Source organism: Amblyomma mixtum, chromosome 9 (assembly GCF_055824585.1).
Source record: "Amblyomma mixtum isolate Tamu chromosome 9, ASM5582458v1, whole genome shotgun sequence".
Classification (NCBI taxonomy): Eukaryota; Metazoa; Arthropoda; class Arachnida; order Ixodida; family Ixodidae; genus Amblyomma; species Amblyomma mixtum.
Window position 1 is genome coordinate 73535961 of NC_143020.1, and position 14431 is coordinate 73550391.

The 14431-nt window shown below is 45.2% G+C and overlaps 1 protein-coding gene across 3 annotated transcripts; it reads right to left on the bottom strand.

Annotated features, from left to right (window-relative positions):
• Positions 1-58: 58 nt before the first annotated feature.
• LOC149329738 (uncharacterized) lies at positions 59-14424 on the bottom strand. Of its 3 annotated transcripts, none has more exons than XM_089560451.1 (2): positions 14126-14424; positions 59-314 (listed from the first exon to the last, which is right to left on the bottom strand). In XM_089560451.1, the coding sequence occupies exons 1-2, from the start codon at positions 14408-14410 to the stop codon at positions 273-275; spliced, it is 327 nt and encodes a 108-aa protein (XP_089416577.1). In that variant the 5' UTR covers positions 14411-14424; the 3' UTR covers positions 59-272. The 3 variants fall into 3 exon arrangements, with proteins under 3 accessions (XP_089416577.1, XP_089416576.1, XP_089416575.1); XM_089560450.1 differs by lacking the exon at positions 59-314 and adding an exon at positions 10158-10377; XM_089560449.1 differs by lacking the exon at positions 59-314 and adding an exon at positions 10414-12649.
• Between the last annotated feature and the right edge of the window lie 7 nt (positions 14425-14431).

Genomic DNA, 14431 nt, shown 5'->3' on the forward strand with positions numbered 1-14431 from the left:
GGTACACTGAAATCAGACGCATGGAGGGAACGGGGTATAATACAACATGAGGAATGGAAAATGCGCAAATAGAGTTTAATGAAATTCTGCGCAGGCTGTTCACTGTTTCACACAAGAAATACAAGCTGTGACAATTCTCGTAAACTCACTGCATAAATGTGAACACTACCGTCTGAAGGGTGCTGGAGATGAAGCCTGGAACAAATGGTGTAAAAACACGCCTTCCTAATGAGGCACTTCTTATCTGGCCTCACCAAAAGTTGGTCAGCATCTCAGGTTCGTTGGCAGCCATTTTCCCAGTGAGCAGTGACTCCCTGTAATAAAAAATAGCTTTTTGGCACCCAATGTTTGGTGTTGGTCATGGTCTCGTCAGACATTTGCACAATACACAGCACAAGCACAGCGCAAGCACAAAAAAGAAAACAAGTAGCGATTGGTAGGTGCACTGAAATTTCGGTGGTCGCGTTAAATCAGGGTACTGTAAACAGGACGATCACAAATCTCTTGTAGACTGAGCAGCGCTTGCTTTCTGCGTCGACAACGGTCGAGATGTCAGAGTATCTAGGCTGTGACCATGAGGAGTCATTTTATCTCCCTTCATTGTTTCGAAAACAATCATCGGGTTCAGAGCCTCAACGATAGAAGTATCACGAACTACAAGTACCTCACTTCTTTTGCAATCTTCGGCGCCAAGAGAGCCTGTCGGCATCAACGGCCACTGGTCTACGCCTAATTGAAACTGCCTGGGTCTTTTTCGCCACGCGGGGCTGCACAATGTCTTTTCAAGCGACTTCCAACGACTAGGAGGTCTGCAGGATTATCCGGGCCAGGACAGCTTTTCTATTGCGACCAGTTGTTCCGTCCTCTGATTTCTGTTACCCAGTTGCGTACAAATTGCTTCCATTTTACGGAGTCGCCTCTTGTCCAGGAAACTCCACTAGCGGAACCCTTTCGCGTGTTGTGGTCAACATTGGTGCTCAGAAAGCTGCTGAATGCATGGTTACCCTGCAGTACAGGTAATAGCCCGAATATTGGGACCGTATTGGCAAAGGCCGATGTTACAAATGACCAGAGTGATATCATCCATTCGCAATACTGGGCCGAATACCTCTGCTCCTTAGGTAGGCAACGTCATGTGCTCCTAAAAGCTCTACGCGATGAACAGCGATGCCACTGGCAGCGGTAACGTCGTGTCATCTTTCTTTACGTCTATGCTGTTTACTGTTTCTTCAGAATTCATATGAAAAGCGTTAAAAAAGCCAAGAAATTTAAGGAAGATAAAATTCTTGCAGCTACATGTAGGACAAACTGCTTTGTGTCCGGCTTCCTTTTCAGGAATTTAAACGAGAACATCGTCGATGGAATTCAGTCTGCTTAGGCTTAGGATTTAAAAAAGAAAGAATACAGTGGGTTCAGAAACACTGAGCTGCTAATAAACATTGGCTGATGCCACTGTTCTTCGACTTCATCATCCGTTTCAGAGTGACGTCAACCAATATTTATTAGAGCTCAATGTTTCCGGTACCACAGGATCTCTTCTTTTGAAATCCTAAACATAACCAGACTGAATTCCATCTTCGAATTCTTCGATGGAATTAAGTCTGGTAGGTCTCTTTTGTCACTAATCACTTTAAGGCATTCTGTCGTCTTAGCGAACGCACTGCTACAAACTGTCATTCTGCCTTTGCATAGGCAGCACTTAATTGGAATGGGCCTCCTACCGACTCCACACACCACACGAGCACTGTGCATTTTTATAACGTCATCGAGAGTATTATGCTAAAAAATGGCAGCGGCTTAGCTTGGCTACGCCAGGATATACGCAGCAAAAGGTAAGACATATCTTGGTTAGCCTGGGTTAATCTTGATTACAAGTCTAGGTTAGTTTGATTGTTTAGCTATGTTGTTGTTTCAATACTCCGACGTGTTATCAGGCATGCGACAGCGAGCCGAGGCAAGCGCAACGAAGAAGTGCGCGGTCTGACGTCATACCGAATGGCGCCGGCGGCTCAGCGGTGAGGCGCGCGGTTTGACGTCATGCCAGATGGCGTGGCAAGCGCGTGGCGTCCGCCAGCTGCGGCGGTTGCTAGGCGACGGCTCAAGGTCGGTCTCTGTGCCTCCTCGGAGCGCCGCCATAGCGAAATCGCAACTTCGTGGCCAATGTAGCTTTCGCTACAAAACGAAACATTTTGACAAATTTGCCTGTCTGGTTGGGTTTAAAGGCTTATAATAAACTCTTACCCATCCCCATCTCCGCCCGAAAACTTTAATTGGAAACCCAACGTTTCGGAGCCAGCTCGGCTTCTTCTTCAGGGGTGACTGGGGCCAGTAGCTATAGCGTCTTTAAAGAACTATAGACATCTAATTTTATTGGGTGTTTTCTTTTTTCAAATGATGCTTTAAACATAAGAATACCTCGATCACCGTGTGGTTTTCGAATACAAACATTAAATAATTTATAATCGGACTCCTTCTTTCGCGCTGTTTCGGTTTCAACCGAATGATGGCTGCGACGTGTAGTTGATGTTTAAGCTACGTGACGAACGAAAGAAAAAATGGCAATATAAATGCTGATACATATTTTAACTCATTACAGCACTTAATCCAGCCTGCTTCAATAGCTAGAATCACAACAAACGATGTATCAGCAGTTAAATTCACATTTTTTTGCCTCACGTGACGAAAACATCAAACTATACGTCACAGCCATCATTCAGTTGTTGAAGCCGAAACAGCGTCAAGAAGAAATTCAGTGATAAATTTTTTAGCGGTCGTAGGCGAATACCACGGGGTACTTCGTGTATACAAATGCTTAGTGTGTAGTTTGAGACAAGAAAGCACATAATCAAAAATTTGGTGTCTACAGTCCTTTAAGTATGCACGGGGGTAGCAGGAGGTCAAAAGACCGGCTCCTCCCCTCCATGGAGAATTAAAGACGCTAACAACTGCCCCGGGTAATCATTGAAGAGGGAGCCGATCTGGCTCAGAAACGTTGGGTTTGAAATTAATGTTTTTGGTTAGATATGTTTAAGAGTTTATTATACAATATTATCCTTTAACCCAGTGTCATTCATTTACGATTCACTTTGTATATTGTGTTGTATTATCCTTCATGTAATACCCCTATATAATACATGTAATGCATACAGCTGAGTTAGAGAATAAACAACTAAATAAAAATAAATAAATAATGTATTCATACAACACTAAAGATTATACAAAAATCTCAACCCGTAGGTTTCGGTGGAGACAGGGAATGGATTCGGTGAAGAAATGATCAGAAATGGATGCAACAAAATATCACTATTGCTTCACACCAAAGTCTCTCAAGAAACACGCAAGGTCCGCACCGAAAGGAAAAATAACATTCCTTTATTTAGGCATTTTTAATTCACATGACATGGCGAGGTACGTATGAGGGTCCCAAATAAAACAATGGTAGAGAGTGCTTTTTAAACCGTCGTTTCTGATCCATCATATGAGGATAATTAGAATGACTTCTACATGACACAGCATTCTTCCCCATAGAATCGAAAAACAGCAAACAAATTGACCATTACAAGAGTGTTCAAACATGTGAAATTAAAACTGACAGCCACCATAGAGCAGTCAAATAGTATTCAAGGACGCGAAATTAAAACTGACCGCCACAATACGTGCTCAAGTGTGATTTAAGGCACCAGCCCCACTTTAATGGAAGCTGGTCATTGTCTACGTATCCGGCTGCATTGAGATCAGTGAGGCTTAATTAAGCAATACAAGAGGGAATAAGTCGGGACACTTTGAACACTTGGCTTCCGATTCGCTCGGTGTTTTCGATCTGGTTTAAGTTCCAGCACATGATCTACCCCTCCCCCCGGATGAATGACGCTCATCCTTATTTTGTGCTTGAATGGCCACTGAACAACGTCGTCCATGTCACCCTTGTGCAGGGTGTACCTCGCGTGCAGTGTTGCCGGTTGCTCACTTTTTATGGCCAGCACTCCAGGGGTCATGCAGTAGCCACGAAGGTACACCTTCTCGCTGTCATACGTAGCCGAACCTTTCTCCATCGCTGCGTCTTGAAGTGATTTCACTTTCTTTACAAAAAAACTCGCAGTGCGCCACTTCAAGTGAACAGTGGTTATGCGCACTGGTGACGGGTTGCGATGATTTTGGGAGGCTTTCCTTTACTCTAGCATTCACTTGTTTTACGGCAGCGGCAGTCTGCGACAAGTCGTCTTGAGTTCCGCTCAATTTATTGTTCAGCATTTTTTTCTACATTGATTACAGTTCTCTGGGAAGTGTTAACTGTATCACTACATGTCGCAAAGCACTCTTTGAGCTCAGTTTTACAGGACGCTATTTCGTCATGGTTCTGCATTGTTAAAACCGCTAGTTCTGAACAGAGTGTATCTTTTCCTTTTTTTACGCTGCGAGAGATTTTGTGTAATCGATCCACTTGTGGGCTGGTATTAACCGCTATTGTCTCCACATATGCTGTGATTTCACCCGACTGCCTTTCAAACACTTCTTTGCAAGAAGTCACAGACGCTGCTTCGTCCATGGGAACCGCCGGATCATGGCTTTCGGATGCGAAAGGCATCGAGATGTTGCAAGCAGCCGACCTGAGATGCGCGCCCACCTGCTTGCAAAGAACGGTGGCTGAGCACTTGGGACAACGGACGGAGTGGTGTTCACATTCCAGCTGGAAATGCTGGGTGATCCCTGAAGCATCCGTCGCATACTCGCAGCCACTCCCTTCATTGCAACACTTGACCTGCGAGGAGATCAAAGGAATAGCCTGGTGACATGCTGTGACTGCGTGGACTTATGACCTTTTCTAGGCGTAGCGAATCAGAAATGAAGTTCTTTAATACGGCTTGGTTGCGGGCTTTTGCGAAATACGGAGTATCTTTCTTACTTCTTTCTTTTGAGAATTTAAAGGCTGAACGTGGGAGATATTTTCCCCAAAAGAGTGTCCTGTTTGTTGCGTACATCGAACGGCTACTGTAGATCTACCTAAGTTTTTTGTATGAACATCATAAAGAGAAGTTCTCGAATGGGAAAAAGACACGTATTTGTTTGGCTTAACATTCGTCAAACACCTTTAAAAGTGGGGGAAGAAAACTTTGATCTGCCATACCGTGTTCAAGAAGGATGTGTAAGAGATAACGGACCTTTCTAGAAACTCCGCAGCTACAGTTGGGAGATCACACGCAATTGTTTGTCGAATTATCCAACGGCCTTTGCCTGATAGCGCTGGCGACGCCCCCACACTGCTACTTAGGGAGTATATCGAGGTGGTGCAGAAAATTTTCACAGCGGTGGCTTTTGACGGGCACACTAGAGCAGTATGAAAACTATGAATCTGAGAGGCCCTTTCTCAGCATGAGGAAAACTAGATACCCGGCTTTGTACACAAAGCGACAGCAGGAACGCAAAAACGGCGGGCATTCTCGACTGATATGCAAGACTCTCCGTTCTACATTTGCTCACATACGGACACAGAAACACTCAGCCCAACTAGCTGTGCAAGATAATTAAGTTCCAGAATTCGTCTATTTTATTAGTGTGGTAATATGATAAAATATACTAGCAGTAATAAATAACTTTTTCTAGTAGCGAAAAGGAAATATAAGCAAAGGGATGTTTCCCTCATTGCACGTCAAGGCGACCGATGCCTGTGTGCAAGCACTGCATGATCCAACGCTTGGCTACGAGACATTTTTTTATTTCCACGTCAACATTCTTATCACCGGCTCAACTAAACCTTAAATACAGCCCTTGTATGTGTAGAGAAATGCGCTGAATTTACGCCAACAGTTTCACGGCCTTAATGATTGCTATATGCCATGTCCAATATTTCAGGGCAACAATTTTTAATATTGAAGTATAGTAAGGTACTATTATGGAATTATTGAACTAATGGCCCACTCTTAAGTTGCGTCGCAGAATCTTTCTTTTCAAGTTTTTCCCTCGCTCGCGTCAAGCGGGTAAAACTCCCCCAGAAAAGAAATGCGGAATGTTTTTGTGGACAGCAAAAATATTCATGTCAGAAAAATTCAAGCCCGACGAGGGGAGAGCTGCACGCATATTAATTGTTAGAGTGAAATCTTGAAATGTATAAAAAAATTGTGTTCATAAACTCTTTCCCGTTTAAAAATGCTTTTGTCCAGATTTGTTGGCTATGTCAGCATTACACTACCCCAGCACCACAGCTAATCGGGCCAATAGTGAAAATGTATCGCTACAGGCCGGTCCTATAAAGAGCCAGAGTAAAACCATCCATTTCCAATACTGAGTCAATAAAATGTGCTGCTTGGGTACGCACTGCATCTGCAGCCCTCGAAAGCACTGCACAGTGAGAAGTTATCGCTCACCGTATAAGGCCTTTAAAGGGCAAGGATGGTGAATCAGTGGCTCTACCATGTAGTGGCTCTACATGGTGAATCAGTGAGCAGGTTCACGTAGATATTTTTAATCCAGTTGAGATACACATAAGATACCGAACATTTCCAACTATAAGGTCTTGGGGGCTTATTATTTGACATGTAACCATCCTATCCTGATGAACATTACGCCGATAAAGGGGCTCCGGGTGAATAGCGATATTTTACTGCGCTGTTTATTTGCATTCTCCTTCGATATTTTTCTCCGCCGGATGCGCAACGTGCAGACTCGCTTGAAATTCTCTGCGCGGGAAGAGTCAAGGCGCAAGTAAAAAGAAACATCCCAAGCAGCACCGGTAATTGTGCTGGCAAAGGCAGGCCCTACAAATGTCCGGAGTGAAAACATCGGTTTCCAATATTGAGCCGATCACCTTTGTTGTTTGGGGTAAAAAAACCCAAGCAGCTGTAGTCCTTAACATTCCCGCTTACCTCTCTCCTAAGCAGATCTTCAGCGGACACGTTCATAATGTTCACGTCCTCCTCCTCGAAGTGGTTACCGTCCCCAGAGGACACTCGTTCGATCCGTCCAGGCTGCACTGCCCGTAGCAACACTCGCACAGCACGTGCGTGCAGGGCAGCAGAGCGGTCTTCTTTCGCACCAGACCGCAGGCGCTGCATACACGGCTGGCTGGAATAGGCTTGCGGAAAGTCAGGGGCCTCCATTCGAGCTCCGGGGAGAACCCGACCAGCGTGTACTGCTTGTTTAAGGGAGGCATTGTTCGCCACGTATTACGTCTGCGGCACCGGTGTCATCAGGAGCTGCTTTTTCTGCGCCTTGCGAGCGAGGCCTTATCTTTTTCTCTGCGGTCGTCCAGGCGACAATCACGACTCTCCTCACAAGCGGGTAGATACACTGAGACGCCAAGCGTCGAATATAATGCCCTTCACATCTGATGAGAAGCCGCCACGATTGGATAAAAAACTGGCCATGAAACTTTCGTGGGTCAAATGTGTACGGGAATCCCCCAAGAAGGTGTTGATTTCTAATTAGAGAGTAATTGCTCATTAACATCCACCCAAGCGCAGCCATACGGCTACAAAGGCAACTTGGGGGATTCGCCTAAACATCCGATGAACACTGTTCCCACTTCGAGTTATTCATCAATTCACTCTCCCCCTACCATAAGCTTGCCGTCCGGGTTAGCTCAGTTGGTACAGCTGCTGTTACGTCGCAATTCCTCATGCCATTATGATGCATGGCGTTCGCATGGTCCTATACGATTAAGACCGGATCCATGTCCTTCAGCTCTCCAAAGACGAAGAAGACAAACACAGCTTCAGCTTCATCGCCTACGAAATAGAACTGCATGTACAAGCGAGATAAGAAAGTGGGCATGAAACTTGTAGTAGCGATAGCGTGAGGTCTACAAAGGGTGCACAAAAAGCAATGCGATTGATGATAGAAACATTTATTGAAAGCCACAATGCCTTAGTTGGAGGGAAGGCTGATCGGGTCCCTAGTCCGGGACGCCGTTGGTAAAAGCCGCTGCCCGTGCTCTGGCGACGAGGGCTCGTTGTTCCTCGAGGTCCGAGCTGGACAGGGCCGCCTCCCAGCCCTCCCGCGTTGGCTGATTTATGATGTCAATGCTGTCATTTTTCTGACAAGCCCATACCATATGGTACAGGTTTGCCTTCTGGCCACAAAATTTGCACTGTGCCGAAAAGGACTCGGGCTCAATGGCGTGAAGCTTAGCTGGATTATTGAAAGACATAGTTTGTAGCCTGCGAAGGTGACATTCCTCTGATTTACTGAGACCCTTAGCGGGCCTCGGGAGTGTTTGCCTTTCAAGGAGCAAGTGTTGTAATATTTTTGAGTATGTTGTTAATGGAGCAGGGGAGCCTGAATCAGTAAGGGAGGACGTAGAAGGATTCCGGGGAAGAAAAGCTCGGGCCGAAGAGTGTGCGCGCTCGTTTCCTTCAACTCCCTGATGACCTGGTATCCATATTAATTCCTTCCGTTCAGATGAAGTCCTACATTCACTAAGAATTTTGCAGGCTAGCGGCGTGATTCTGCCACGCATATATTTTCTATAAGCTGCCTGGGAATCTGTAACTATGTATTTCGATGCAGAGTGCGTTGCGGCTAGCGCTATCGCTACTTCCTCCATAGCCTGTGTGTCCCCGTTGTTGTTGCGAGTCTTAAGCATATAGTTTGCTGTGGTTCATTATTTGCGTAACGTACTCAAATATGTTGAGCAACAAGGCACGTTACAAACTGTGTGCTAAAAATTATCATGCGTCTGCTTTCATTCGAACTTAAACGTTACTTGTTAACGTGACTGGCAAACTGGAATAAAAAAAAACGTGGCATCTCATATTTTATTGCGGCTGCTGCCTGGCATGTGGTCACCTACAATCCGGTTAATTGGGAGCACTCTATGAAAAGTGGGACTACTTTATTTATGTCGCTTAGTAAGCGTCCAGGGAGTCGAGGGTACCCTCCAATCAGAGTGCTTGTGCCTGTGCGCGTACAAGAGGCCCAACCGCAGCGGCGCCATGCCTTATTAAAATGGTCGATAGATACCTTATAGCCTCTATTGCCTTCCTATAGATAATTCTTGTTTTATTAACTGTCTATACACTGTCTATAGACAACAGTCTACCAAAAGAGTTTGGCCACAGTGTATAAACTGCCTATAGCATTTGTATTGTCTGTGGACTGTTGTCTAGGATTTGTCTATACAGAGTCTACACACATTATAGACAGTAGTAACCTATGGACAGTCACTAGTACGCTACAAGCTATGGAAATGTGTAGGAACGTACTATCTCACCTCCTTGCACGTTTAGCAACAGGAGCGTTTCAGCATTAAACGCGAACATTGCTTCCAAAACGTTTTTTAGACAGTCTATAGATTGCCTAACAAACTCTTAAAAAAAAGAAAAAAAGCCTTTTAGCCAGCCTATAGACTGTCTAAAAAAGTTTTGGAAGGAATGTTCGGGTTTAATGCTGAAACGCTTCTGTAGCTTTTTCCTTTTTGTCTAAAAAAAGCCTTTTAGACAGTCTATAGATTCTAAAAAAAGCTTTAGAAGCAATGTTCGGGATGAATGCTGAAACTAATTTTGTTGCTTTTTCCTTTTTGTTTAAAAATGTTTTTTAAATAGTCTATAGATTCTAAAAAAAGCTTTAGAAGCAATGTTCGGGATGAATGCTGAAACGCTTCTGTTGCTGAACGCGCGTGGAGGCGAGCTAGTGCGTTCATACACATTTCCATACCTTGTAGCATACTATATGAAAACGCGATATAATTACAGAGAGGAGAAGATATTTCCATAATAAGTTGTCATGGTGTTCTAGAGAGATTTCGGGACATATTTTTTTTCTGCGCCCATTTCGCTTTTGCAAAGAAGTAGGTTAGGCTGATGTTGTGATCGAAAGTGTAACGGCACTCTGTTTTTTGTACTATGCATGCGACTTAGCACCAAATGTTCGATGTTGGCTTTGAAGTGCACGGAAAATATTCTATTGGAAGAAATTTTTTTGCCACAGTATGGTTTTCGTCAGCATGGCTGCTTTTACTAAAACATGTGTGCTCTTTCAATTCCAGCTAACAGACGCCACAGTGTCTCCCACTTTGAATTACGACGCACGAAGTCCGCGTTGGCACAGAAGGTGGCGACTGGATCCTTGTTAAGGCAGCTCTCCGAAGGTGACGAAGGCGATGAAGTTTTGCTGGAGCGTCATCGCCTGCGAGAAATTACTCGCTTGGAAGCGAGAGAAGAAAGCGGGCACGAAGCTGTTCTTGTATCAGCGATAGACAGAGGTAATAAATAAGCGACCAAAAGCGGCGTGCACAGGAACAGGTGTTGAGTTTCCAGGAATTAATTAAGGAAAAATTGACCTTAAAATTTTCGTTCAACCATGAATGATCTGTGCATGGTTTTCAAAGAATGAAGATAGTAACTTCGGCCACGGCAGGTTGCTCCACGGATAGCAGGTCCCCTTCTGAAGGGAGGAAAAAAAAAACGAACGACAGTAATGCGCCGTCGAACATCGTCATTTATTGCGATATAGTGTGCAGTAAAATCAAGGTAGAGGCGACACGATGCCAATGTCGAGGCTGCAAGCTGAGACGGCATCATACTCATTCAGGTAAGCACGAATGCTGGGACATGCGTATACCTTCCGACAGGCAGCGATGTCCATTTGCGGGCCATCGGCCACATGGGTGGCCGTTTAGTAAAGTTACTGCGTGGAAGCCTACCTTCCAGTATTCGTCTAAAGAACACCCTTTTTGGAACAGAACAACGCTGGTGTATTTATACGCATGCGGATAGAAACGCCACACAATACAGCGTATATAAGAGCTACAATGAGCCTGTTCTATTTTTTGAAGAGATGCTCTGATCCTAACAGAGAAACACTAAAGAAAAGAAACACTTTTTTTGTAATTTTTAATGTCGTGGTTTCCAAGTGTTTCTATTTCAGGTGTCGAAAGTGTATCTGCTTGTATTATATAAGCATATTGGAGTTAACAATATTATGACACAGTCGCAACCATTGTCTCCGCGCCTTAAAGGTTCATGGGGGTTGAAAGTCCCAAAGCGACTCAGTCTATCAGAGAGACGCCGTAGTGAAGGGCTCCGGACATTTAGACCATCTGGGGTTCTTTAACGTGCACTGACATCGCACAGTACGCGGGCCTCTGGAATTTCGTTTCCATAGAAATACGACCGCTGCGGTCGGGATAGAACCCGAGTCATTCGGGTCAGCAGCCGAGCGCTATAATCACTGAGCCACCGCGGCGGCTCGCGCATAAAAAGATTCTACTTCCTAAATAAATTGCAAATGAGGGCAGGGCTTCTTTTATTCGCCGAGAATGAATATAATCAGAAAAGGCCGCAAAATGTGGTTACTATCGCTTTACGACAATGTTTCGAGAAATACCGAGCATTCACTGCCAGAGAAGAAATAACATTTGTTTATTTAGTTCTTTATACATTACACGGTTGGAGACATATCTGAGGGTCAGAAATAAAACAAAATTAAGAGCTATTTTTGTGCAGAGTTTCTAATCAGAGCTGTTAGGAAAGGAGCTTTAATACCAGTGTTTTCAGAGGAATTTCTTACTTACGTGAAGTTATCCATAGACAACTGAAGATAGAAATGGAGCTTAGAGGGACGTTCACATACACGAAGTTTTAACGGACGGTCCGTGTCCGCGCTCAAGTTCGGTTCAGGGCAGCAGTTGCAACTTTATCCGAAGCTGGTCATTATCTGCATACCCGTCACGGATGAGATATCGGAGAAGAATCGAAGGACCAAAGAAACAAGAGAAGTTGCGTGATGTTGCTGGCTTTCCATTACGTACCCTAGATGGATCTGGTTTAACTTCCCGCACAATGTCTTCCCTTCCTCTCTGATGAATGACGCTCATTCTGACCTCGTGCTTGAAAGGCCACTGGACTTCGTCGTCCATGTCGCCCTTGGGCAGGGTGTACTTGAATCTCATAGAAACATGCATCGGGTCACGTTGGAACATGACTCCAGGAGACATGCAGTAGCCACGAAGGTACACCTTCTCACCGTCATACTGAGGCCATTCATTCTGCATCGCCTTGTCTTGAAGCGATTTCACTCCTTTTACAAGAAACTCGCACTGCGTCCCTTGCATTGCGCTCTCTCTACGCAATTCAGCCTTTATTTGTTGAATACTAGCTGCAATCTGGGACAAGTCGTCTCGCGTTGCGCTCAATTTATCGTTGAGTTTTTTTTCTACGCTTTTTAAGGTTTTCAAACAAGTGTTTACTGTATCGCTGCATGTCGAAAAACAATGTTTCAGCTCAGCGTTGGAGGACGTTATTTCCTCATGGTTCTGCCTTGTTAAAGTCGTTAGTCCTTGACGCACCGCCTCCTTTAGTGTGTTTATGCCATGGGAGATTTCGCTCAATCGGTCCCCATGCGTGCTGATATCGACAGCCATTGGCCTCAGATATGCTGTGATTTCACCCGCCTGCCTTTCGAAGGCTCCTCTGAAAGAAGTCAACGATGCTGCCTCCTCCGCGTGAGCCGGTGGAACTTGGTTTTCGGATGCCACGGATGTCGAAGTGTTGCAAGAGGCCGACCGGAGATGCGCGCACACATCATTGCAAAGGACGGTAGCCGACCACTTGGGACAACTTGTAGAGTGGTGTTCGCATTCCAGCTGGAAATGCCGGGCGATCCCTGAGGCAGCTGTCGCATACTGGCAGCCACTACCTTCATTCCAACACTTCACCTGCAACGATGCGAAATAAGTCACTTGGAGGGATGGAGAAGCTGGGGATAGCAAATTGGGAATGGGTTTCAATATTATGGGCTGTTTTTCTGGGCAGAGAAATGTAATGATAAGCGGGACAGATATTTTCAAAAAACAATCAAGTATCCTATTTGCTTCTTATGCAGAACATGTATCATTCGCATTGTTCTCTATGTTCTATCAAAATAGCAAATAAAAAATATTCGAGTGTGAAGAAGAGAAAAAATTTATGTACCTAACCATTCGTCGAACAACTTGAAAAGGATGGGGATCTTATTTTGAACTGGCACATCATGTTCGAGGAAGGTGTGGGACTTATCACGAAACAGCCTTCAACAGGTGGAAGACCACACTCGTTTGGTCGTAGAAAAAAAAAAACGGGCCTGCCTCTGACAACGTTGGCGCCGCTACAGCACAGCATTCTAGGGTGCATCGAGGAGCTGCACGGCGGCTTCATAGCGGCTCCTTGAAGCACCCGCGCTGGAACAGCACGCTAAATTTAAACGTAATATTGTCTTTTCCGTAGGAAAACAACAAGATACGCGGCTTTGTACACAGTGGGAAGGTAGAAACGGGCAGATGTCGGCTTCGCGAGAATTCAACGCAAGGCTTTCCGCCCTGTGTTAATGCGCGTGCTAACCAAGGAAGCACTGAACGCAACCAGCTGTGCGAGATAAGAGAGGAACAGATACACCCACCTGAATGCGATGCAATATGATAAACTAATACGAACTCCAGTAACTATCATTTTGTCTCTGTGGAAAGCAAAATCAGTAAAAACAGGTTGTTTCTCTGAATATTGGGTGTAGGGTTTCTTGGCGCAGTTTAAACGGTCTATAAAGTACGATTTAGAATCGACAGATTAAGAAATTACGCCCTTCTTGAAGCAAACTGGCAGCATATATCAGGTCAACATTGTAGGATCAGCCTCAGCTAAAGCGAGAATGCTGTGTTTCAATGGTTATCGAAATACCTGCGATTTAAGACGAAACTTTCCCGGCCACCAGGTTTGGTTCGGGGCTAACAAATGCACCACGCATAATACCTCAACCTGTTGTTAGCCCTGGAGAGTGAAGAGATATTTCCTCTCTCCACACTAGCTCTTTTAAGTGCAAGAATATCACGCACAGCGGCTCAACACTGAGCAGCAGTGCGCGTAGCTAAGCGTGTATAATATTTGCTTAGAGAAACACGTAATATACTGCATGAGTTGCCCCTCGTTACTGAACCGATACCATTGATATCCAGCGCAACATTACGCTGACAAAGGAAATCTGCAACAGTATGACCATTTTACAGAGCTCTTTGGTTGCATTCTACTTCTGTAAGGTGCTCAGACGGATGTGAAATGTGTAGGCATGTGAGAAACACTCTGGACTGCAAACAGAAAGGCGCAAGCGAAAAGAAACATAAAAAAAAAGCCAAAGCAACTTATTCCTGCACATTCTCGCTTACCTGTCTTCTCAGCAGATCGCCAGCGGAGAAGTCGATCAGGGTGACGTCATCCTCCTCGTAGGCGTTGCCGTCCAGAGGACACTCGTACGATCCTTCCTGGCCGCATTGTTGGTAGCAACACTCACACAGCGTATGCATGCAGGGCAGCAACGCGGTCTTCTTTCGCACCAGACCGCAGGCGCTGCATACACGGTTGGCTGGAAGAGGCTTGCGGAAAGTCAGGGGCCTCCAGTCCAGCTCCGGGGAGAACCCAACCAGCGTGTACTGCGTGCTTGAGGGAGCCATCGTTCACCACGTATGCGCCCG